At 36.1% G+C, this 25616-nt stretch overlaps 1 protein-coding gene across 4 annotated transcripts in view; it reads right to left on the bottom strand.

Moving 5' to 3' along the window:
* VPS13A (vacuolar protein sorting 13 homolog A) overlaps nucleotides 1-25616 on the bottom strand; it is a 262998-nt gene that overhangs the window by 34307 nt on the left and 203075 nt on the right. For all 4 annotated transcript variants that reach the window (XM_081804091.1, XM_081804093.1, XM_081804092.1 and 1 more), the window contains 14 exons: nucleotides 23076-23308; nucleotides 19944-20097; nucleotides 19287-19433; nucleotides 19004-19085; nucleotides 18103-18172; nucleotides 17160-17265; nucleotides 12621-12734; nucleotides 11405-11550; nucleotides 10229-10310; nucleotides 9083-9196; nucleotides 7913-7988; nucleotides 7661-7824; nucleotides 7093-7138; nucleotides 6864-6987 (listed from right to left, as the gene is read on the bottom strand). In XM_081804091.1, coding sequence (XP_081660217.1) covers nucleotides 6864-6987; nucleotides 7093-7138; nucleotides 7661-7824; nucleotides 7913-7988; nucleotides 9083-9196; nucleotides 10229-10310; nucleotides 11405-11550; nucleotides 12621-12734; nucleotides 17160-17265; nucleotides 18103-18172; nucleotides 19004-19085; nucleotides 19287-19433; nucleotides 19944-20097; nucleotides 23076-23308 — 1658 coding nt within the window. The remainder of the gene's footprint in view (nucleotides 1-6863; nucleotides 6988-7092; nucleotides 7139-7660; nucleotides 7825-7912; nucleotides 7989-9082; nucleotides 9197-10228; nucleotides 10311-11404; nucleotides 11551-12620; nucleotides 12735-17159; nucleotides 17266-18102; nucleotides 18173-19003; nucleotides 19086-19286; nucleotides 19434-19943; nucleotides 20098-23075; nucleotides 23309-25616) is intronic.

The following is a 25616-nucleotide window of genomic DNA, read 5'->3' as shown; positions in this document are numbered from 1 at the left end:
TACTGTTCTTTTGGTTTCTATTTCATTGATTTCTGCTCTGATCTTTATTATTTCTCTTCTCCTGCTGGGTGTAGGCTTTATTTGCTGTTCTTTCTCCAGCTCCTTTAGGTGTAGGGTTAGGTTGTGTATTTGAGACCTTTCTTGTTTCTTGAGAGAGGCTTGTATTGCTATATACTTTCCTCTTAGGACTGCCTTTGCTCCATTCCAAAGATTTTGAACAGTTGTGTTTTCATTTTCATTGGTTTCCATGAATTTTTTAAATTCTTCTTTAATTTCCTGGTTGACCCATTCATTCTTTAGTAGGGTGCTCTTTAGCCTCCATGTATTTGAGTTCTTTCCAAATTTTCCTCTTGTGATTGAGTTCTAGTTTCAAAGCATTGTGGTCTGAAAATAGGCAGGGAATGATCCCAATCTTTTGGTACCGGTTGAGTCCTGATTTGTGACCTAGGATGTGATCTATTCTGGAGAATGTTCTATGGGCAGTAGAGAAGAATGTGTACTCTGTTGCTTTGGGATGGAATGTTCTGAATATATCTGTGAAGTCCATTTGGTCCAGTGTGTCATTTAAACTATTTCCTTATTGATCTTTTGCTTAGAAGATCTGTCCATTTCAATGAGGGGGGTGTTAAAGTCCCCTACTATTACTGTATTGTTGTCAATGTTTTTCTTTGCTTTTGTTATTAATTGCCTTATATAATTGGCTACTCCCATGTTAGGGGCATAGATATTTACAATTGTTAGATCTTCTTGGTGGAAAGACCCTTTAAGTAGGATATAGTGTCCTTCATCATCTCTTATTATAGTCTTTGGTTTAAAATCTATTTGTCTGGTATAAGGATTGCCACCCCAGCTTTCTTTTTGTGTCCATTAGCATGGTAAATGGTTTTCCATCCCCTCACTTTCAATCTGGGGGTGTCTTTGGGTCTAAAATGAGTCTCTTGAAGACAGCATATAGATGGGTCTTGTTTTTTTATCCAATCTGATAGCCTGTATCTTTTGATTGGGGCATTTAGCCCATTTACATTCAGGGTAACTACTGAAAGATAGGAATTTAGTGCCATTGTATTGGCCTGTAAGGTGACTGTTACTGTATATTGTCTGTGTTCCTTTCTAGTCTATGTTGCTTTTAGGCTCTCTCTCTTTGCTTAGAGGACCCCTTTCAATATTTCTTGTAGGGCTGGTTTTGTGTTTGCAAATTCCTTTAGTTTTTGTTTGTCCTGGAAGCTTTTTATCTCTCCTTCAATTTTCAATGACAGCCTAGCTGGATAGAGTATTCTTGGCTGCATATTTTTCTCATTTAGTGCTCTGAATACATCATGCCAGTCCTTTCTGGCCTGCCAGGTCTCTGTGGATAGGTCTGTTGCCAGTCTAATGTTTCTACCATTGTAGGTTACAGATCTAATCTCCCGTGCTGCTTTCAGGATTTTCTCTGTCTTTGAGACTCGTAAGTTTTACTATTAGATGTTGGGGTGTTGACCCATTTTTACTGATTTTGAGGGGGGTTCTCTGTGCCTCCTGGATTTTGATGCCTGTATCCTTCCCCAGATTAGGGAAGTTCTCTGCTATGATTTGCTCCAATATACCCTCTGCCCCTCTCTCTCTCTCTTCTTCTGGGATCCCAATTATTCTAATGTTTCGTCTTATGGTATCGCTTATCTCTTGAATTCTGCCCTCATGATCCAGTAGTTGTTTATCTTATTCTTAGCTTCTTTATTTTCCATCATTTGGTCTTCTGTATCACTAATTCTCTCTTCTGCCTCATTTATCCTTATTTAGGCAGTTAGAGCCTCCATTTTTCATTGCACCTCATTAATAGCCTTTTTGATTTCAACTTGGTTAGATTTTAGTTATTTCTCCAGAAAGGGTTTCTCTAATAACTTCCATATTTTTTTCAAGCCCAGCTAGTATCTTTAAAATCATCATTCTGAACTCTAGTTACAACATCTTACTAATGTCTGTATTGATTAGGTCCCTGGCAGTTGGTACTGCCTCTTGTTCTTTTTGTTGAGGTGATTTTTTCCGTCTTGTCATTTTATCTTCCAGAAAGTGGTCGCTTTTCTGTTCAGAGACTGTTGCTATTCTTTTCTTCGATCTCCTGTTGAGCTCGTAGGTGTTCAGAATGGTTTGATCCCTATCCAGCTGAATTCCTGGGAACAGACGAAATCCAGATCTCCTACTCCTCCGCCATCTTGCTCCTCCCCCCCTAGATCACTGAACTTATGAATGTCATTTAATATGGTAAAGTCTCTGAGGATGTGACTAACTGAAGGACTCTGAAATGAGGTGATAATCCTGGATTATGTAGGTGGGCTCTAAAAGCTACCACAAGTGTCCTCATAGGAGAGATGCAGAGGGAGACCAGGCCTACAGAGCAGAAGGTGATGTGAAGATGAAGGCAGAGCTTGGAATGACGTGGCCACAAGCCACCAGAAGCAGGAGGAGGCAAGATGCAAATTCTACCCTCCCAAGGGATTGCAGCCTTGCTGCCACCCTGATTTCTGACTTTTGGCCTCCAGACCCGTAAGAGGATGAAGTTTTAGTGTGCAGGCCACCGAGTTCATGGTAATTTGTTACAGCAGCCATAGGGACACAACACACTGTACAAGGGATCTCTCTACATTATTTCCAACAACTGCATTGTGACTCTACAATTATCTCAATTAAAAAAAATAACCTACCACAGGTCAAGCAATATTCTAAGTGCTCTGGAAATAGACAAGAGCTACTGCATTCACAGAACTTACTAATCCTAGCAGGAGAGACAAGCAAGGTAAAATATATAGTGTATTAAGTAGTGAAAAAAGCTAAAGAAAAAGAAAAATCAAGGAAGGAAGGGAGATATGAAGTATTTGGGGCAGGACAGGGGCTAAAATCAAATTTTAGGGTGGCTGTGGAAGGCCTCACTAAGAAGATAGCTGATGAATATAGGAAGCAACCATACAACAGAAAGAGTATTTCCAGCAAAGGTAAGGAGTGGGTACAATACCTATTTTAAGTTCCATATCTATTTTTCAAATCAAACTTATAATACTCTCACTAAGATGAATGGGGAAGTGGGGATTTCTCTTTCCTCTTATCAGAATAAACTGAGATTGTCTGTTTCTTAGCTTTGGGAACACCACCTTCTTGATTATACCCCTTACTTTAATGGCCATTCCTTTTCAGTTTCCATTGCTGGGTCCTCTTTATTTTCCCAACGTCTCAGTGTTGGTGGACCTGGGGGCCAAGTCCTTGGATCTATTTTTTTTCCTCTTTCCTAGTCTCATTCCCTACGTGATCGCATTCAATCCCGTGGCTTTAAACACCGTTATAAGCTCGCACATTTCAAATTTTTAACTCTAGCTTTCACCTTCCTCTTGAACTTCAGACTCCTATACTCAGCAATTACTTGATGTCCCCATTTGGATGTCTAAGAGATAGTTTAGACTTAATATGTTCAAAACAAAACTTCTAATTCCCTCCTTCCCTAAATGGAATGACAATACGATATTTCCAGTGTTTCAGAAAAAACTTTAGAATTATCCATGATGATTCTCTTTAATTTGTGACATCCAATTTATTAAGTAATCCTGTTGTCACTACATTCAAAATACAAATAGAACATGACCCCTTCTTACCAATGTCTAGCCTACATGGGTCTCATCACCACTACCTCTCACCTCGATTATTGCAAAGGCTTCTTTCGTGTTCCCCTGTGGCTTCCCTGGTCCCCCCCTATGATTTCTTCTCAATATATACAGCAGCCAGCTCACATCATTCTTCTTGTCCAAAACCTTCTAATGGTTTCTTAAGAAAAAGCCAAAGTCCTTAACAGTGGTTTACCAAGCCGATACGATCTGATCCCCTGCTCATTCTCCACTATCATCTTTTCCAACTCTCTCCTCTGGGTACACTGGTCTTGCTATTTCTCAAGTATACTCCTGCGTCAGAGGCTTTTTACTTGCTATTCCTACTGCCTGGGACATTCTTCTCACATGGCTCACTCCCTTACTTCCTTCTGGGCTCTTCTCTAGTTTAATCTTACCAGTAAAGCTGCCTTGAATGTCTTATATACAAGATAGCAACTTTCCTCCTCACCACTTTGGATGTTCTTATGTTTCATGCTGCTTTATTTTTCTTCATAGAAGTTTTCACCATTTAGCATATCATATTTATCAGTTTACCTATTTTTGTTTATTGCTCTCCCAAGAGAATGTAAGCTGTATGTGGACAGGAGCTTTGCCAATCATTTTTGTTTCTGGTTCCTTACGTGATTAAAAGAGTGTCTAGTTGGGGCGCCTGAGTGGCTCAGTTGGTTAAGTGTCTGCCTTCGGCTGAGGTCATGATCCTGGGATCCTGGGGTCCTGGGATCGAGCCCCGCATCGGGCTCACTGCTCAGCGGAGAGCCTGCTTCTCCCTCTCCCTCTGCCTGCCACTCTATCTGTGCTATCTCTCTGTCAAATAAATAAAAATAAAATCTTAAAAAAAAAAGAGTGTCTAGTTGATACACATCTTATGTAGAATACAGAGCATATCCCCTTTGTAAATAATACATGAAAATGCTTAATGCCAATTATTCACTTCTCAAATTGCAACTTATTATTTTTAATATTTTGGTTCCAATCTTGATTTTATACAGTTCAATTAGATTTATTCACCCATTTATATTCTTATATATTACTCTCATAGCCCATTTTTCCTTTCTGGTTTTATTTTATTTTATTTTATTTTTTTTTAAAGATTTTATTTATTTATTTGACAGAGAGAGACACAGTGAGAGAGGGAACACAAGCAGGGGGAGTGGGAGAGGGAGAAGCAGGCTCCCTGCAGAGCAGGGAGCCCGATGCGGGACTCGATCCCAGGACCCCGGGATCATGACCTGAGCTGAAGGCAGTCGCTTAACCAACTGAGCCACCCAGGCGCCCTCTGGTTTTATTTTTATCTTATTTTTTAAAGATTTTATTTATTTATTTGACAGAGAGAGAGAGAGAGTACAAGCAGGGAGAGTGGAAGGGAGAGGGAGAAGCAGGCTCCCACTGAGCAGAGAGCCCAACGTGGGGCTTGATCCCAGGATGCTGGGATCATGACCTGAGCTGAAGGTAGACACTTAACCAACTGAGCCACCCAGGCACCCCCCTTTCTGGTTTTAATATCCTTCTTCACAAGTACATCTTTAATAGTTCTTAGTCTTATTTTTATTAAAAATGTTTTACTTTGCCATTAATCCTTAAAGGTAATGCAGCTCAGTACAGATTATAGAGTTTTAGAAAAATGTAAGGTTATTTTAGCAACTCTGGGCATATACTTGCATAGCTCTCTCTAGATCTTGAATTACTTATGTTTCATTGAGTTTTGAGCTTCTCTGATGACAAGTAAACAAATTCTATTTGTGAATTTAAGGTTACATGTAGAAGAAATTGAACCTTTTTCCCCCATCTTAACTCTAAATTACAAAACTGAAAACACCCAATTAAAGCAATATGAAATACTGACTTGAGGGAAGCAGCTCATACAATGACATTACTTATCTCTATAAAGCAGGAAGGAAGGAATATATTAGGGAGATGTCGACCCACCTAACTTTCTTTTTTTTTTAAAGATTTATTTATTTATTTGAGAGAGTGAGAATGAGAGAGAGTACATGAGAGGGGGGAGGGTCAGAGGGAGAAACAGGCTCCTCGCTGAGCAGGGAGCCCGATGCGGGACTCGATCCCGGGACTCCAGAATCATGACCTGAGCTGAAGGCAGTCGTCCAACCAACTGAGCCACCCAGGCGCCCGACCCACCTAACTTTCTAAGTTAGGTCCCATTAGCATGAATTTAATCAACTGTTTTATGTGTTACAAATCTCTAGAGCAGAGATAACAACAGTGCAACTATCAGGATGCCTGGGTGGCTCAGTCAGTTAAGCGGCTGCCTTTGGCTCAGGTCATGATCCCGGGGTCCTGGGATCGAGTCCCACATTGTGCTCCTTGGTCAGCAGGGAGCCTGCTTCTCCTTCTGCCTCTGCCTCTCCCCCTGCTTGTGCTCTGTCTCTCTCTCTCTGACAAATAAAATCTTTAAACAAAACAAAAAACAATAGTGCAACTATCAAATTTCAATCCTAAGCTCAATTTAACTTGGAAGAAGAGAGGGCATTTTTTTTTTTTTTTTAAAGATTTTATTTATTTATTTGACATAGAGAAACACAGCGAGAGAGGGAACACAAGCAGGGGGAGTGGGAGAGGGAGAAGCAGGCCTCCCGTTGAGTAGGGAGCCCGATATGGGGCTCGATCCCAGGACCCTGGGATCATGACCTGAGCCAAAGGCAGACGCTTAACAACTGAGCCACCCAGGCACCCCGAGGGAGCATGTTTTAAAATTATTTGCACAAATGAAGAGAAATGGAGGAAATAGATGTTAATAGTTTCATAACAAAGTAAGATCATAAAGGGAGGGGAACACAAGCTGAGTTTGAACCAGGAATATAAAATGCCCTTCTTTACTTCTTAATTATATTTGCTAATTTTATAACTCATGGGGGTGTGTGTGTGTGTATATATATGCAGCATTACATTATTATTTATGTAGATAGCATTACATATATATATTATATGTATATTATATATATGGCATTACATTATTATAATGTACTGATAATAAGTAAGTAAAAGCTTGCTTAACTTGCCAAGCCTTTCCTGCCAAGGCTGCTGGGAATGAACGACCAATAGAGGAGAGCTCCTAATGTTGAAATGATACAAAGGAAACAACTTAAAAGGAAATTAGGAAGATGATACATAACTTGCCATATTATAAGGTTCAAAACTAAGGGCCTTAAGTCAAACAGCTGATTTATTTCTCAGTTTTAAGCATTTTACTCGTATCTTCCACCAAAGAGAACTTACCTTTTTATTCCCTGAAATGTACTGCTGGCCATGTCTATGATGCCTCCCGTTGGCCTTGCCACTGCTCCAACTAAACCTTTCCCAACACCTTTAAAGAAACCAGCTGCTCCTTCTTTTTGAGCTCCTAGAAAGAAAAAAAGACAAAGTTTAGGCAAGTGGATCAAGAACGAAAACAGAATCAATTTGTGAAAGACCTGGTAATATAGATCACCCAAAGGAATATACTTGCCTTTGATTGGTTTTGTAACAATTCCTGTTATGCCACTTACAAAACCCTGGAGGAAAAGCACAATCGAAAATTTATACTTTGACATGATGTTAAAGAACCAAGTCTGGCTTGCAAAAAAATAGACAGTTCTGCTTTCTAGATACCATAAGAATCTAGAAAGCACTGAAAGAGAAATACATCTAGAAATACATTGCCTAATTATCTTAGCTAAAGAGAATGCTTTAGAGGCTACTGACATTTTATATAGGACACAACTCACTGCTCCTCCAATACCTAAATAATGCTTGAAGGAATGCAAGTTAAATGTCTATTTTCTTATTTGAAGAATGTAGCTTTAAAAGACATTCCCTGAGGAGCGCCTGGGTGGCTCAGTCGGTTAAGTGTCTGCCTTCAGCTCAGGTCCTGGGACTGAGCCCCGGGTCGGGCTCCCTGCTCAGCGGGGAGTCTGCTTGTCCCTCTCCCTCTGCCCCTCCCTCCTGCTCATGCTCTCTCTAAAATAAATAATATCTTAAAAAAAAAAAAAATAAGATAATCCCTGATGGGTTCACAACCCTGGGAAATTTCTTACAGACACTAAGCCTTTTCCTCCACGAGTGATGCCTTCTCTGAGACCAGCTGGTTGCTTATTCATGGCCTCTCTTCTCTTCTGTTGATAGTCTTCATCCAGAGTCATGGCTGCCACCCCCTTAGCCATAGCACTGGTGATTTTGGAGGCAGCACCAGCTAATCCACCTAGCAGAAATGGTAATTATTTTTAGTAAAAGCAAAGGTATCATTACTTTCTAGCATAATCATACCTGGTAGGCATTCTCTTTCTTACCAACAGCTCCACCAACTAGTGCCTTCAGTCCTAATGCCATCCCCTCCACAAACTCTTCGGGACCCTGGATGGCTCCCTAAAGGGTCAAATAATAACAACAAAGGTTACATTTTCTTTTAAAGGTGAACTTATTGATATAAATGAAGAAAGCAGCAGTGACAAAAATAAAAATATCCCAGAGGCAGTGACACCAGCAAAAAACTTCACATGAACAAAATTCTCAGAGATATTTCACGACATTGAAAGTACAAAGAATAAGTTGATCCAAACTCAGGAATAGGACTATTCACCAGTGTGTGCAAAACATGTTTGCTCCAAACTGTAAGTTACAGGATGAGAACATAAGCACAAACTACTCTTGATAGTTTTTGTAAAAGAAATAACTGCACTTTAATTCTTAATATTTCTTATGTTTTAAATTATACTATACAATATAAGTAACAGTTTTACTTTTTCATTACCCTCTACATTTAAAAGTCAAAGTAGGAGAGATTTGAATATTTTAACAGAAAATGTTAAGGGACACAAAACAATCATAATTTTTGCCAGTGGTTAAGACTGCTTTGCACAGTGTCTGCCTGCAGTTATTTTATTTTATTTATTTATTTATTTATTTATTTATTTTTTAAAGATTTTATTTATTTATTTGACAGAGAGAGACACAGCGAGAGAGGGAATTCAAGCAGGGGGAGTGGGAGAGGGAGAAGCAGGCTTCCCGCGGAGCAGGGAGCCCAATGCGGGGCTCGATTCCAGGACCCCGGGATCATGACCTGAGCCAAAGGCAGACGCTTAACGACTGAGCCACCCAGGCGCCCCAGCCTGCAGTTATTTTTACTGTCCCACACAACAGTGCAAAGCAAGACTGCCTGCCCATGGTGATCTTACTTCTACTACAGAAAAAGTTTACCCACCTTTAATATTCCAACAGAATACTTAAATTTCAGTATATCTTAGTATAAAGTCTTAGGTTTAAATTTTGAGGGAAAAGGTTAAAATTTCCCTCCAAATTTCTCAAAACCTTTTAACCATTCTCTGCTGCAAAATCACATTCTTTTGTTGTGTCTCCCAAATCTGTTTACACCTACATTCTAAGTTAACAATTTGGAATGCGTTATTTGTTCAAAAGTATTAGTGATGTATTACACAATGCAAGAATATGTATTTTATTACCTGGTAAGGTTCATAAAAAAATGCTTCCACACCTTCAGAAAATTCTCTAATCAAGCCAAAGGGATTTCCCAAAACTTCAAGTCCAAGAATGAGTACATACATTTGCTTAATGGCCTAAAAATGAAATACAAACATTAATCAATTTAGTCAATCAGAAAAAAATTTCAATATTCAGTACACACACCCAGTTTTTTTTTTTTTAAGCTAACATCCTTATCACCAATTTCAACACCTACACCATATCAGCGTATTTATCACTAGTTTTTAGTTTGTTTTTTTTTAAATTTGACAGAGAGACACACAGTGAGAGAGGGAACACAAGCAGGGGGAGTGGGAGAGGGAGATGCAGGCTTCCCGCCGAGCAGGGAGCCCGATGTGGGGCTCGATCCCAGGACCCTGGGACCAGGACCTGAGCCGAAGGCGGACGCTTAACGACTGAGCCACCCAGGCGCTCACTAGTTTTGTTTTTAAAAAGTTATTTGGTGTTAGAGTATTAGAAATAATACGACATATTTACATAAAGCTTTAGAATACTCAAAATGCTTTCACTTTTACAACTATGTGTGACAGCTGCTATTACCACCATCATTTTATAGACTGGAGAAACATACAGGTCAAATGATGCCCAGGGTCACATAGTAGGTAAATAGCAACACTGGAATCCAAACCCAGACACCTTGAATCAGGCTTAGTGTTCTGTCCACTACAGAACAGCTGTCTCAGACACTCTATAAGTTATATCCTAAGATACTGGAGTCTTGCTAAAGGTGGGGAAAAAAAATCCATTAAAATAACGTATCTGACTCAACAACATAATAACATTAAAAATAGCCTATATTCAGTTAGTTACTAATAGTTTCCCTTGAAATTATTTTTTTTAGGTTTGGTGCATTAGTCAATATTTTATTTAAAGATACTTGTTTAAGTCCACACATACCCAGAAAACATTTCTGTCCATGGCTAAAAAACAGAAAGGCAAAAAACTGAAATGGTGGCACGGCTCAATTTCTTTCTCAATTCTGAGAAAAAAAAATTTTTAAGATTTTGAAAATGGTTATTCACTTTCTCATCAAATCTACATTATACATGTACAGACACAGTTTCAATATATCAATCTGTCCCTTTAAAAAATAATCTCAGACAAACCTGTTTCGAATAGTGTCTTATTACTTCAGACTGTAGTTCAGATGCTGTATGGAACTGATAGTTCAGTTCAAAAAATGCAAGCCTGAAAAACACATAAATATGTGTGAGGGTGTGGGTAGAAGGAGAGAAGAGGGAGAGAGGGGAAGAGAATTTTTTTAATATTCACGAATGGTTTCATTTTCTTTAGAATTTTTCTCTCAATCTTTCCTTTCCGTACATTTCCCAAGCCAATCAGAAAACATGCTCTTTTACATATTCTCATTCTGGTCAAAGAACCCTCTAAGACTCTCATGAGAGCTATGGATCTTATCCTCAGAAAAGCAACCAGTATATACGTATTACTACATCCTTTAGCGGATTCAGAGACCCTCTGGATCTCACTCACAGACATGGACTGGATTTTTCAACTCTGCCCTGTCTGGCACACTGAGGTGAATGGAAGAGGCTGCTCAGGAACAGCCAGACTTCAGCTGCGGCAGATCCCGTCTGATCAGCTGACAGCTGAGGAACCAAGGTTGGTTGACTGCTAACCTATTCACAGCATATACGGATCCACTGCTTGGGAAGCTCTCTGTTAGCTGGTAAGACAGAAGCTGGATGAGAAATCTCATTCTATTCCCAACGTCTTCAAACCTATGTTCTTTAATTTGACTGTTACCTAACTTTATCTAGATTTAGAGTTACATCCTACTGGACTCACTGATTCTAACTACGGTCCTTAATAACAATTCTGGGTGCTACCTGAAAAGGTCACTCTCATCTGAAGTCTCCATTCAGATACTCTAATAGCTTCCATTATGACTCACATTAAAATGTATATTCTTGGCTGTAACATTTAAACGAATCCCTTCACTTCCCCTATCATGCCATTCATTTTGTCCTAGTCACATATGTTTTGAAGAATCTCGATCCTAGAAGCCTTGAGGCCACATGGTTTAATCACCATACCTTTGGGCATACACAGCTTCTTAGAAATCCTTCTGTAGGCCAGAAAGGCCTTATATGATGCACAAACTTGTATGGCCTCTCTCCCTCTTTCTTAAGGAAATTATTTAATAATAACCCCTATCTGTCTATGACCTCTAATATCCTTTACACACTTTTTCACTTGTAAAGTTTTTAGGTAAATATAAAATGGACTTTTCATCAATTTATAGATTTGAATATTAAACATACTTAAAAACTACATCTTGTACATCTGTAAGGGTGGCACCAATACTCTTCAGCAAAAGATTTAAAGAACGAACGGCCATCAGTCCTTCCTGTTGTTCTGAATCTTTAGCTTCTTCTCTGCCCGAATTCAGTGAAACACTTAAATGCAACTAAAGAGATAAAGAGATAAATATTTAAAGCACTATCTTCAAGATGACAATTTTAACTTTTAAAATTTAATCTTATTTTAAATTTACTACACCAAAAGATTTCAAAGTTACCTGGATTATGCTGAAATTATTAAGTGAAAAGTTACAAGAATTTAAAATTGAATACAGCTCTATTTAATTTTTAAATTCAGCACTATAAGCTAATACGGTATTATTTAGGTTCAATCCAATTCTTTTGGTAAAGCTGTGAAAATAATAATTTTTATACATTTTTTAAAAATAATAATCTAGAACTTGAAGTTGTTGAAAATAACTCAAATAGTGTTTCAACTATTAGAATTAAGTTAACATGTCAAAATCAGTTAAAACAAACTTTCATTTTTTTGTATTGTATGCATTTATGTATGTGTGTATATGTATGTACAGCTATACAATAATTTTCTTTAGTGTTACATAATTCAGAAACTCTGTGTTAAGAACTTATATTTAGTTCCATTCAGTCTTCACTTCTTAAATCAAGGTTACTTCATGAGTTAATTTAAAACTTACAGACTATAGTTAGTAATATTGTAGTGCATTATTTGAAAGTTGTTAAGAGAATAAATAAATCCTAAAGTTCTCATCACAAGAAAAACTTTTTTTAACACTGTGTGGTGATGGATGGTAACTAACTTATTGTGGTGATCATTTCACAGTGTATACAAATATCAAATCATTACCTTATACATCTGAAACTAATGTATATGTCAATTATACCAATAAACAGACACACACAAAATTTTGAAAACTGTCATTAAATACGTTAACAGAAAACTAAGGTAACAAAATGTTAGGTCAAGATATAAACATATAAACACATGTTGTAGGTGGCTCCAATATTATTTTTATATAGTGAAAAACTGTGAGAAGTATAAATAAAAATTTCAAAGGATTATTCCTGCTACTTTATTTACAGAATTTATATACTATTAGAGAACATAATTTATATGCTCATCTCCCCAAACAGATCAAGTCAATTTGCTATTACCTAGATTATCGAGAATAAAAAAAATGACTTCTATTTCCCCTACCTTGATAGGAGATATATGGAAGTATTCATAGAGACTGACTTGTGATGAATCTGCTAATGAAGCTGTTTTATATTCTTCTTGGAAAGCTTCTATATCTTTATGAAAAAGTTCAATCTATAAAGAAACAAAAAGTATTAACAACTTAAAGGATCCATCTGTATGAGGCATTTAAGTCAACAGCTCAGACACTGCAGAACACTCCCCTGTAACATCCATATTCAACACTGTTCATGACTAGAAAGTTATTGCATGAGAAGGGAACCTAACACCTGTTAGTAAAGCTCTGTCCCTAACTCACAAATTGATAAGCATATCTTCTTTGTTCCCATCTAATCCATTAAAAAACACTAAGCTTTTCTTCTTGGGACTACAGAGTTATCCCAAAAGGCTATGATAATCTAGTGCATCAACACTTTCTTAGGAATATTTGTTTCTTTAAATATAATCATAGTTCATTTGTAGCTTTTTAGTAAATACCTCGCTGACATCTACAGAGGCCCATGATATAATCAAAAAGGGGAAGGCACTGAAAATGATGTTGTATGAAGTGATGATTATGGCTTTCATTCTTGATAATCAACATTAATTCTCTTTTAAACACACATTTAAGTTACTTCTATATGTTGAGAAATGGCCCCAACATTCACATTTTGACCTATCATCAATAATAAAATGATAGCCTTATTAAAAGTATAGGATCTGGAAATTGACTTCTGGGATGACAGTGTGAAGGGTTCTTTAGACCAGCTCCCCAGTGAAACTGGTGAAATTAAAAAACATTTGGGTGCCTGGGTGGCTCAGTTGATTAAGCATCTGACTCTTGGTTTTGGCTCAGGTCATGATCTCGGGGTCATGGGATGGAGCCCTGCATTAGGGTCCACACTCAGTGGGGAGTCTGCTTGAGATTCTCTCCCTCCCCCTATGCCCCCACTGCATGCTTGCTCTTTCTAAAATAAATAAATATTTAAAAAATTAAAATAAAAAAACATTTAAGGCCTCTATGAATGAACCTAATGGTATAAGCAAATAAAACATCTTTTCAAGAAAAATCTACAAAAATTTGGTAAGAAAAGTGAATCTGTAAGTATTTGAACAAGTACCATTCTCTCAGATCCCCCTCCTAGTTCAACAAGCCATAACTCTACTCTAGACTGCTATACTCAAGAACACAAAGCTCCCTCTCTGCCCAGTCTCCAGTCAGGAATACTTTCTTCCCGGGAGGCATAAGATGTCAGCATTTCTTATCCTGCCCCCAGTTACCAGCTGCTAATGCTACATTATGGGGGATGGGGGAGCTTCCATCCTGCTGCCCAGCCTCTACTCATGGGAACAAAGGCTCTAAGTGGGTGTGATACCGATGAGAATACTGGGTTCTTATCCCTCTTGTTCCAACCACCGCTCTGAAGCTCTGGTTCAGATAGTTTTACCTGGGGGACAAGGAAACTTTAACTCCTATCTTTTCCCAAAGAAACTGCCTTCAACTGCAAAAGAGTGTGAAGAAGTTGAAGCCTGAGCTTTAGGAAACAGTGAATGTCATAGGGAAAGGTAACTATAAGGAAAATCACTGATTCAATGAAGATACAGGCTAAACTGTAGGTCTCTTAGTTTTCATGAGCAAAATGGGGAAAGAGACAGTTTAAAGGGGTCCCCCCGGGGCTAGAACAAATATCAAGCACTGATCTCCAGATCAATTCCTTCAAAAAAGAAAAAAAAAAAAAAAAAAGCCCAAGTTTGATTAGATTAGTTTGCAGAACAATTTATGGCCTAAGGTACTGTGGGAAAAAAAAATAAAGCAATCAGCCAGCAATTAGTGGAGCTCAATAGCTAGGCGTGGTTGTGAAAAGAGAGGAAGAGGGCCCCGCCCCAAAACCACTTATTCTAGGGTAAGGGTGGGTATCCCAGATCTTCACCTCTCTGAGGAGCAACACCAAAAGCTTAAGAATGCAGGAAAAGTCAGGGGTGTGGGTAGGATAGACTTCAATAAAAAAATCTAACTAGTCATAGAATGAACAAATAAGCTAATAACAATAAGCTTTGGAGAAAGAGGAACCAGTAGCCAGTTTTTATAGTGTATCATCTAAAATGTCCAGTTCCCAACCAAAAATGATGATATATGCAAAGACATAGGAATGTATGACCCATACACTGGGAAAAAACTAGGCAAAAGAAACTGCATGTGAGATGTGACCAGATTGGATTAAAAGAAAAATACTTCCAAGTAACCACTGTAAATATGTTCAAAGAACTAAAGAAAACCTGGGGTGCCTGGGGGGCTCAGACGGTTAAGCAACTGCCTTCGGCTCGGGTCATGGTCCCAGGGTCCTGGGATTGAGCCCCACATGGGGCTCCCTGCTCAGCGGGGAGTCTGCTTCTCCCTCTGCCTGTGCTGTTCCCCCTGCATGTGCTCTCTCATGCTCTCTACCAAATAAATAAATAAAATCTAAAGAACTAGAGAAAACCATATTTAGAAAAGTAAAAGAAATTATGATGACCATGTCTTATCAAACAGAATAATATATCAATACAGATGGAGAAAAATTATATATTAAAAAACCTATTAGAAATTCTGGAATTGAGAACTGTAACAGAAATGGAAGATTCACTAGAAGAACCTAACAGTGTATTTGAGCTGACAGAAGAAATATAAACACTTCATTATATGCTAAATTAAATGCATTGTTTCATCATGAACTTGAAGTGTTAAAGATTATGCAATCTGGAGAACAGAGGAAAAAGAGAGGAAAAATCAGCAGTCTCAGAAATGTGGTACACCATTAAGCATACTAACATATACAATATGGGAGTATCGGAAGGAGAAAAGAGAGAAAAAGTAGAAAAAATATGCAAAGAAATAATAGCTGAACACTTTCTAAATTCAATGAAAAACAGTAACATATCCAGGAGGCCAAATGAACTCCTAGTGCATAAATGGAAAGAGGTTCACAACAGATACATAACAGTTAAACTGCTGAAAGTCAAAGACAAGGAGAAAATCTTAAAAACAAGAAGAGAAAAGCAACTTATTACATACAAGAGGACGCTGATAAGATTAATAGTTGGGATGCCTGGGTGGAACAGTCGGTCAAGCATCCTTAGATCTGGCAAAGGACTCTTAAAAATGACACCAAAAACATGAACAACTAAAAAGAATTTGGATTTCATTAACATTAAGCTTTTGTGCTTCAAAAGACATCAGGAAGTAAAACACAACACACAGAATGAGAGAAAATATTTGCAAATCATTTATCTGGTATGGGAATTGTATTCAGAATATTACAATTCAATAAAAAGGAGACAACCTATTTAACAAAGGCAAAGGATCTGAACAGACATTTCTCTGTAGGAAATATGTAAGTGGTACATCAACACATCAAAAGATGCCCAACATCATTACCCATCAGGTACAAGTAAATCAAAATCACAATGATATACTACTTCACACCCACTACGATGGCTGAAATCCAAAGGATAGATGAAAACAAGTGTTGATGATGATGCATTAAGAATCATACATTTTTTATGATTTCAAACTTTACAAATATTCATAGCAGTATTATTCATAATAGCCAAAATGTGGAAATAGCCCAAACATCCCTAACTGATGAATGGATAAACAAAATGTGGCATATCCACAGAGTCCTGGATATACATAATATGGAATATATCCATAACAATAGAATATTAGTTGGCCATAAAAAGGAATGACGTACTGAAACATGCTACAACTTGAATGAACTCTGTAAACATTATGCTAAGTGTAAGAAGCCCATTAAAAAAACTACAAGTGGATGATTCCACATATCTAGAACAAGAAATCCTATAGACAAAGTACATTAGTGGTTGTATGACACTGGGATGGTTTCTTTTTTGGGTGGATGAAAATGTTCTGGAATGAGAATGTACAGAATTGTACAATTCTGTAAATACATTAAAAACCACTGAACTGTCCACCACAAATGATTAAAATGTATGATGTGTGAACTGTATTTCAATAAACTGCTATTAAAAGAAAAAAAAAGTATATTTGTCCTTGTCCTTATCCACACAATTTATACTATCTTCAGAGTTCTTTATATGAAGACAGCTGAAAAAGAGATCAGATCCGAGCTACCCTATCACTGTGATTTTACAGTCTTTCCATCATAAGATACTACCTTTTATTTTTATCCCTTCTCTCACTGAATATTCTTGTCACACCCAAATTTCTAAGTTATTAATCAAAACAGAAGTAACTCAGGAAAATAAAATAGGAAAAAACAGTGATGTGAACCATGACTACTTCTCCCTACTATTGGCCTAAAACCTTTCCTATTCGCTAACTCACCTTCATAAGGCTATTTTAACTTGTCTTGCTTTCTTCATCTATAATCTGAAAATGGGATTTCTACCAATTTACCCACCATAGCAGCATAAGAAAAATTTAAAAACTTTATTTTTAAGATGGATCGAAACCATTTTAATATCTTTAAAAATTTAAAATTCTTTTAGTTCTCCTCCTTCCCCAACCCTTCCCATCAATGCTATCATTCTGAATCTTACCTCGGTTTTTTCAGTCACTTCGGCTTCTGTCATAAGTTCTGCTAAAGCATAGACAAACCCAAGATCTAACCTGAGGTCCATTTCTTGGATCAACACCTTGAAATACCTATAATACAAAGTAGAAACATTTAAAAACCATCGATTAAGTGCATTAAGAAAATGAAGTGAGAAAAAAAGCATTAGATAACTATTAGAATGTTGAAATTTAGGATTTTCTAAATGAACAAAAATGTCATGGCAACATTGTTCATAATACCAACCAACTCAAAATGTGAAAATGCCTATGAAGAGAAAACTGATAAAACTGTGGTATATAGTCATAGAGCAGATTATTATACATTAGTGATAATAAACTCTAGCGAATACAGCAAAAATAATAAATTTTGGTAAAAAGTTGAATGAAAAAATCCAGTCCTAAAAGTACACATTCAGTTTAACAAAAAAAAAAAAAATTTTTTTTTATGAAAAAAAGGAAAACTAAGAAGGTACATATGTGGTAAACACATATGTGTTTAGGTACATATGTGGAATGAAATTATATTTTAAAACATAAGGGATGAAGTTAGTGTTTATTGTGGTTGACAGGGTGGAGAAAACAAGAAATAGGGGAGTAATATATCAATGGATGTTTCTGTCAATATTCTATTTCTTAGACTGGGTGGTGACAATTTTAAGATACCATTTTTTTTTGTTTCTAAAACAATATGCAGTAATTATAGAAAACTTAAATGAGAAAACAATAAATAAAATACAAGTACATTTCATTCACAGCCTTCTGACTCTTCAAGATTGTAAAACAGATTTTCCTAATGATCTTTATAATTTAATATTTTGCATGTAAACCTTTGTCTCACCTGAAATCGATTCTTTAGAGAGTATAATTAATTCACATATTTAAATCAAAACATTAAATAAACACAGAGAAATATATTAAGACACTTACTTAATACGTGATATCTGGGAATGTCCTGCAGATCTCATGACAATACTGACATCTGTAAAGGGCTTTGGAGCTACAAAAGTTAATAAATAGGATTAATCCCATGATGCTTTAAGCAAAAGATAAGCATTTTCTTGCAATTTAATACACATCACAATGGAGATTTACTAAATCATGAGTGTCAATTAAAATTACTATTTGTAAGATTGATTACAGTCTTATTTCAGACCCCAGGATGTTTTAAGTATCTGTATTCACTTTAAGGATAAATCCTTAAATTAGCAATTTTAAAGTAGAAGTATGCATTAGAATCACCAGGGAAACACTGTGAAAACACAGATTTCAGGGTCTTGTCCCGGGCTTCCAGGTAGAGGGGCTTGGGCATGTGCAATGGTGAACAGCTTCCAAGCAGATTATCAATACCGCCTTAGATAGTTCAGAGCCAGTGGTGTGGAGGTGGCGGGTGGGAAGCAAGGGCAGGAGGGAGGAAAGAGAAAGGGGAAGAGGGATAACAGAGAAAGAAGGAATTCGAGGGAGAAGCAGAGGATGGAAGAATAGACTTGTCATTACACTCATCTGGAGAATACAGGACATTTTCCATGGTCAGAAACCACTCTGAATTTGATTTTCTTCACAATTTATTCAAAGGTCCTGGTGGCTTTTAAATCAGGAATTTACAAATCAGTAATATTTCTAAAAATTTAAATATATATTCCTAATTAATCTTCTCCTCAGAATTCAATGTGTTGTTGACCTTAGTTGAGTACTTGTTCCTTTACAAGAGGTTTAATTTTCTAATGATCCCACAGAAACTAAACTTGAGAATGGTTTCATGTTTTTATAATAAAATAAACCATACAGAGAATATAAACATTTTTATGGCAATCTAAAAATATAAACAAACCTGAATCCATGGTGACCGACTTGGGAGGTTTAATTGGATAAAACACAAATGGAAATATAGCACCATGTATCTGGTTTTGGATCTAAGAAAATAAAGACAGGTCAGTATATTAATATGTTAATTACAGAACCCGACTAGAATAACAGGATTTAATAAGTAGAAGGAATCAAGCAGTCTAGATCAACACTGAAACTGAAGTACTAGGTAAGAGAGACCATGGGAATACATTTGGTTTATTGCTATGTTCCTTAAGAATACAATTTGACTATCTTTTCAGACTCACCTGTATTCTGTAAACTTGAATTCTAAATGATGACTGATGTGCGGATGTGCTATATTCTACTTTCAATGCTGGAAGATAATTTCTTCTTATAGCTATTACATGTGGCTGCAGAATTTTCATGTTAGTACCACTAGGTGTGAAGCGAACCTGAAAAATACCGCCCCCCCCAGACTGTTGTATTTCTCTGTATTCATAATTAAAATTAGAAATTTGTACCGAAAACTTTAAAGATAATGTTAATTAAAACAGCAGCCTAAATAGTTGATTAGACTGGATCTTTACAATTTGACTAGGTTTAGACTGGATCTTTCCAATACAACTCACAAAAATGTTCATATAATCCTTACAACTTAGTTGTATCGCTTTTTATATAAATTTACTAAAAAATAAAGTGGTAAAAGAAAAAATAAAAAGTAAAGTAAGTAAAACAACATATTGGCTTCTTGTTAACTAAGGAATAGATCTCATTCGCATCTTAAGAGAAAGTCTGAGTTGTTAATACAGACAACTATTCCTTTAAAGTATTTTGTATAAAGTATATATGACAGAATTCACTGTTTTGTAAGGAAACCAGACTTTCCTTAAAAGTTCACCAGTGATTCATCTAATTACAACAGGTAAAAATTAACACTTCACATCAGTACTTAAAAATATTACCGGAATGTTAGTGTCCAATTCAACAACCTTATCTTCTGAAGGTGAAGATTCAGTATATTCCTTAAATTCTTTCTCTAACTTCTCAGTGTGCTTTACACTCATTGGCTTCCATCTTGCCTTCTTCTTGGGCTTTGTCTCCCAAACCACATCAGAACTTATATATGAAAGCAAAAATCATGGTGCTAATTTATAAACATTTTCATTTTACCTGGTTTATTACATGAATTGCAAAACCTTCAGTAAAATTTTACAATATCCTCAGTTATATGCAAGTACACTACAGATTTAAAAATAAGAATTCAATCAATACTTAGACTTTTACCCAGACACTATTTAGGTGGTAGAGATATTATCAGTAAACATCCTTGCCATCCTAGAGCTTTATTTTAGCGGAGTGACAGACCCATAAATAGTAAATATAATAAATTTGTATATTATAATATAGTTAAGAAGTGAAAATGCTTTTGAAAAAAGAAAAAGTAAGACAGGGTGAGTGATCTGGAGTACTGAGATATGCCAAGTGATGGGGGCTGCAGTACTGAAACAGAGTGCTCAGCCAGGGTGTCACTGACAAGACGGGACTTCAGCAACCTCACAGCAGAGAAGGGAGTTACCCAGCAGACAAGAGAAAAGCATTCCTGGGACAGGGACTAGCTACAGCAAAGACTCAAAAGCAGAGCACGCCTATAGTGTACAAAGAAGAGCAAGAAGGCAGGCAGGTCTGGAACACACTAAGGGTAGAAGATGAAGTAAGACAGACAGTGGGAAGCCAGATATTGTAAAGCCTTATAGAATATTGTAAAGACTGAGTTTTATTGTGAAATGAGAAATCACTGAAAGATGAGATCATCAACGTGATCTGACTTAAGCTTTATAAAGAATACACTGTGTTCTGGGAGAGAGGGGAAGGGGTGGGGATGAAGGTCAGAAGCAGGAAAACTGGTTAGGCGTTTAATGGAGTAAGTCAGGAGAAAAACGGTGATGGCTCTACCTAGGGTAGAACAGTGAGGCAGTAAAAAATGGTCAGACCTGTGTCTGTCTTGAAGGTAGGGTCAGCACAGAACTTCTAGATGGATTAGATGTGGAGTGTGAGATAAAGAGAGGAATCAAAGATGATTCCAAAGCTTTTTGCCTGAGCAACCAGAAGGAGGGAGTTGTCATTAACTCCAATGGGGAAGCAGGTTTTGTAGAAGGATATCAGGAACCAGGTTTTACGCATATGAAGTTTAAGACGTCTCTTAGATATAAGAGTAGATATTTTGTGTAGGTGGCAGATATACAAGTGTGGAGTTCGGGACAAAGTTCTGGTTAAAGAAACATTTGCTAAATTTTTTTGGCATATATTGTGGTATTTGAAACAGAGAAGAGAAGAGGACTCAAGTCTGAGGGCTCCAGGGCACCCAGTATTAAGCAGCTGAGAAGTAGCCAAGGAACGAACACATAAAGTGGAGAATTCTGGGATAGAAAGAAAAACCAAGATGGTGAGGTATCCTGAAAGTCAAGGCAAAGAAAAACTATCAAGGAGGAAAAAAAAAAAAAAAAAAAAGACAGGATCTGTATAAGTGCTGTAAACTTAAGCAACATGAGGACTGGTCTCTGGTGATCTTGACAAGACCAGTGTCATGGTGTGTTGACAGCAAACTCCTGCTGGAGTGGTTAAAGAAAGAACGGGTAAAATAATTATTGGATATAGTGAGTATATTAAACTCTTCTGTAACTGATAACACTTTTGAGGAGTTTGGCTATAAAAGGAAGCTAAAAAGTGGGCAGAGGGTAGCAGGGAAAGTAGGCTCAAGAGAATTTTTTAAGTTGAGATAAATAATACTAATGGGCATAACCCAAAAGAGAGCCAAAAATTATTGATGTAGGAGAGAGAAAGAATTGTGGGATCAATGTCTCAAGAAGGCAAGAGGAAATGGAATAGAATGCAAAGCTGAAAAATATTTTTAAATAGGAGCACATGTATCTATGGTAACTGTGGAGAAGATGTTGGCACAGTGTGTAGGTAAAAATGCTCATGGGTAGAAAGTTGTGATTTGGGGGAGTGGGTCTTTGGAAATTCCCTTTTGACTGCTTCCATTTTCTCACTGAAATGGGATACAGGGCAGTGAGGTATGAGAGAAAATAGGGGTTTAAAATGAGACAAAGTGTGAAATTGTAATCTAAGAGGGGATGGAACAAATCTCACTGAAAAACTGCTGAAAGACTTAAATACAGAATAAAAACATCCATCTACATTCTAAAATTACTCTGTTTACAAATATAAGTTATTTAAGTATTCTATTTATTAATTCCCTCTAAAATTTATATTCACTTAATAAACAGAGAGGCAGGAACTGTGTATTATTCCTCTTTGCACTCACATCATTTAGCATAGCACTTAGAAAATAATAAACACACTTCTTGAGAATAAAAATTTGTAAGAAAATAGTTTTTAATATTCCTTTTTAAATGGCATGGATTCCATTCAATGAAAAGTCAAGGGCGTTTCTAGATGAATTTATATAGAAAAACAAATTTAAACCTATACCATATACCTTTAAATTGTGTGACAGCTTAAACTCAAGGGTTAAAACTACATTATCCTGGTTATACAGACTGGAATCTATAAATGCTCTCAAATTAGGCACTAATATATACAAATTAATTTTACCTTAAGTATTTATGAACAGGAATATTAAAGGCATAAAGAAGAGTTTTACTGGTGATGATTTACATGGGGAATGATATATTCCATATTATCTTATTGTATCTTAAAAGTGTCAAGCTCAAGTTAAAGAATGATTGGCTTTATTCCTCCAACAACTATTTATGGAGCATCTACACTGTATCCTAGACCGTGGGTAGTAATAGAAAATTAAATATTTCCTTATGACATGTTAAATAAAGTATACTTTTGATAAGCTGAATAATCTTTTTTGAAAGCTGAGATCATCAACATAAGACCGGATTTATAAATTTGATTTCTGACATATCTTTATCTCAAAAGGCAAAAAAAATAATCTCAAAAGCATTTTTAAAGCAGCATTAGCTTAGTATAATAGTCAAAACACAAAATTTAAACAATAATTTTAGATTTTACTATCACCATTCTTAATGATTAAGAATTACTTAAAATTTAATGTATCTAACCTTGTAATGCCAATATAGGCTACTTCTTGCTTTGTGTAGTTGTTGACGAGAGAAATTCCAACATCTTGTAAGGCCAACACAATTTCTTGCTCTGCTAACTCTGCTTTCTCACTTTCATATGTTGCTTTAAATACCCTTGGATCTTCAGTGAATAAAATAATGCGTTGTAAGCCTTCAAAGAATGAAACTAAATAAATGGTCTTTTTCCCCAAATTTATAGGTGTCATCATATCCTAAAACAAAAAATCAGAGTCTTAACCAACAGGAAATCTAGATTCCACATTTGAAAAATGAGAATTATAACGGTAACTCCTTCAAAGGGTTGGACAAACTAAATGAATTAGTATTTGTATAACATTCAGAAATTTACATAATTAAAATCAGTTGATGTTAGCCTCTGCCATTATTATTATGAAGTTATTAATCAGGAAGACAGGTTAACTGTTATTGTTCTTTCAACATCTTAAAAAAATTTAGTCTTCCTTAGTAGACTAATCAATAACACAAAATATTATTTTCTCTGCTTTATTCTAAGACCAATCAATGTGTTACATGTTAAAAGTTGTTCAGTCAGAAATTTGTATTTCCTTACAGAGCTGAATTAAATAGGATAAAAAATATCTGACACTTCAGTTGCATGCTCTATAAAGCACAGATATTCACCACATGGTTAATTCTGCAGGAAGCCCTTATTTATAAGCATTGTGTTAATATCATGGTCTTGAAGTTCAATGACAAGATAATAGCAAATTCTAATAATAAACAGTCAGCCATGAATTTTTGGTCAATATTCTAGTGAATATTCTGATCAACAGGAAATTTTAATATACAGTAGTCCCCCTTCTCTCTGGTTTTGCATTCCATAGTTTCAGCTACTTGTGGTCAACCACATTCCAGAAGCAGATGATCCTCCTTCTGACATATGGTCGGAAGATCGGTAGTAGTCTAATATTACATCCCAACGCCTACGTCTTTCATCTCACTTCATCTCACCCATCTATGCATTTTATCATCTCACATCATCATCATCAGAAGGGCGAGTACAAAATATTTTGAGAGAGAGAGAGAGACCACATTCATAGGACTTTTATTACAGTAAATAATTGTTTCATTTTATTATTAGTTTTTGTTTTTAATCCCTCACTGTGCCTAATTTATAAATTAAACTTTATCATAGGTATGTATGCATAGGAATAAACATGGTTTATATATGGCTTGGTACTATCAGTGGTTTTGAGCATCCACTGGGGGTATGAGATGGCGGGGGACATACTGTATCATACACATTCATGTTATAATACAGTGAATTTAAAAAGTGGAATTGCTACCATAAAGTCAGTACTTAGAGTTAATCTATTTATAATACTTGCTAAAATAAAATACATAGCACTAAAACTACAATGAAAAATAAGACAACTAATTTATTTCCAAATAATTCTGAAGTCCTAATATTCTGAAGTGGATTTCAGATTTATCTTTATAAAGTTTAACTAGCATTATGATATAAATATGCAAAAGTACTAATCAAAAGATCAAATAAGATTATTTATATAAAATAAAATCATTCTTCCTGAATAAATTCTAATAACCAAGAATTAAAAAATTAAAATTAGGCCAATTACAGGCAGCCTTCTCAAATACATCAAAAGACAAAAAAATCTACACTGGACTCCACAACAGCAAAACTAGAATACAATGGAAAAATATATCAATATACTAAGAGAAAATGACCCTCAACCCAGAATTCCTTACTCAGCAAAAATATCCTTCAGTAAGTACAAAATAAAGTTGCCTAAAGACAAAAACTACTAAATTTCACCATCAACAAGGACTCACTCCTGTAGGAAATTCTACAGGAGGAATTAAAGTGACTCAAGATGGCTGTTTGCAAGAAAAAAGTTATGCAAATAAAACAGCACCTATTTGGGAGAAAACATTTTATAAAATTCAATATCCAGCCATAATAAAAATCTTTGGCAAACAAAAGAGTAGATGAGGAGTTTTGCTTTTTTTTTTAACCTCTTATCAAACTGTCCTCCGAAAAAAGAAAATACCAAACTTTGGCAAAGATCATATTTGAAGGCAAAATGTTGAAGGTATGTAATTTAAGATCATATATAAGGCAAAAATATTTGCAAACACCACTTTCACTCAATAGTATATTAAAGATCCTAACCAGTCCAGTAAGGCAAAAAGAAATTAAAGATGAAAGGACTGAAAAGGGGAAAATAAAACTCTCATTATTTGAGTCATGACTGCCCATATAGAAAAATAAAAAACAAGTAATATTAATAAGAGAATTCAGTGAGTTTTCTGCGTACAAAATCAATACACAAAATGCCGTAACACTCCCATATGCTAACAAGCTTAATTTTGAAAAGATACCATGAGTTACTGCTCTAGCAGTTGATGAGTAGGTGATCTCTAGACCAACCCTCTTGCTAAGAACAAGAACTTTCACTAGACAAAATATAAAGAGGATAATGTGTTTGAAAAGACAGCAAGGCTACCAAGACAGTAGGATTAATGAAGCCAAGATCT

The sequence above is a fragment of the Leptonychotes weddellii genome, chromosome 14 (assembly GCF_054177405.1).
Source record: "Leptonychotes weddellii isolate Sample4059 chromosome 14, ASM5417740v2, whole genome shotgun sequence".
Taxonomy (NCBI): domain Eukaryota; kingdom Metazoa; phylum Chordata; class Mammalia; order Carnivora; family Phocidae; genus Leptonychotes; species Leptonychotes weddellii.
This window is presented reverse-complemented; position numbering and strand designations above follow the sequence as displayed.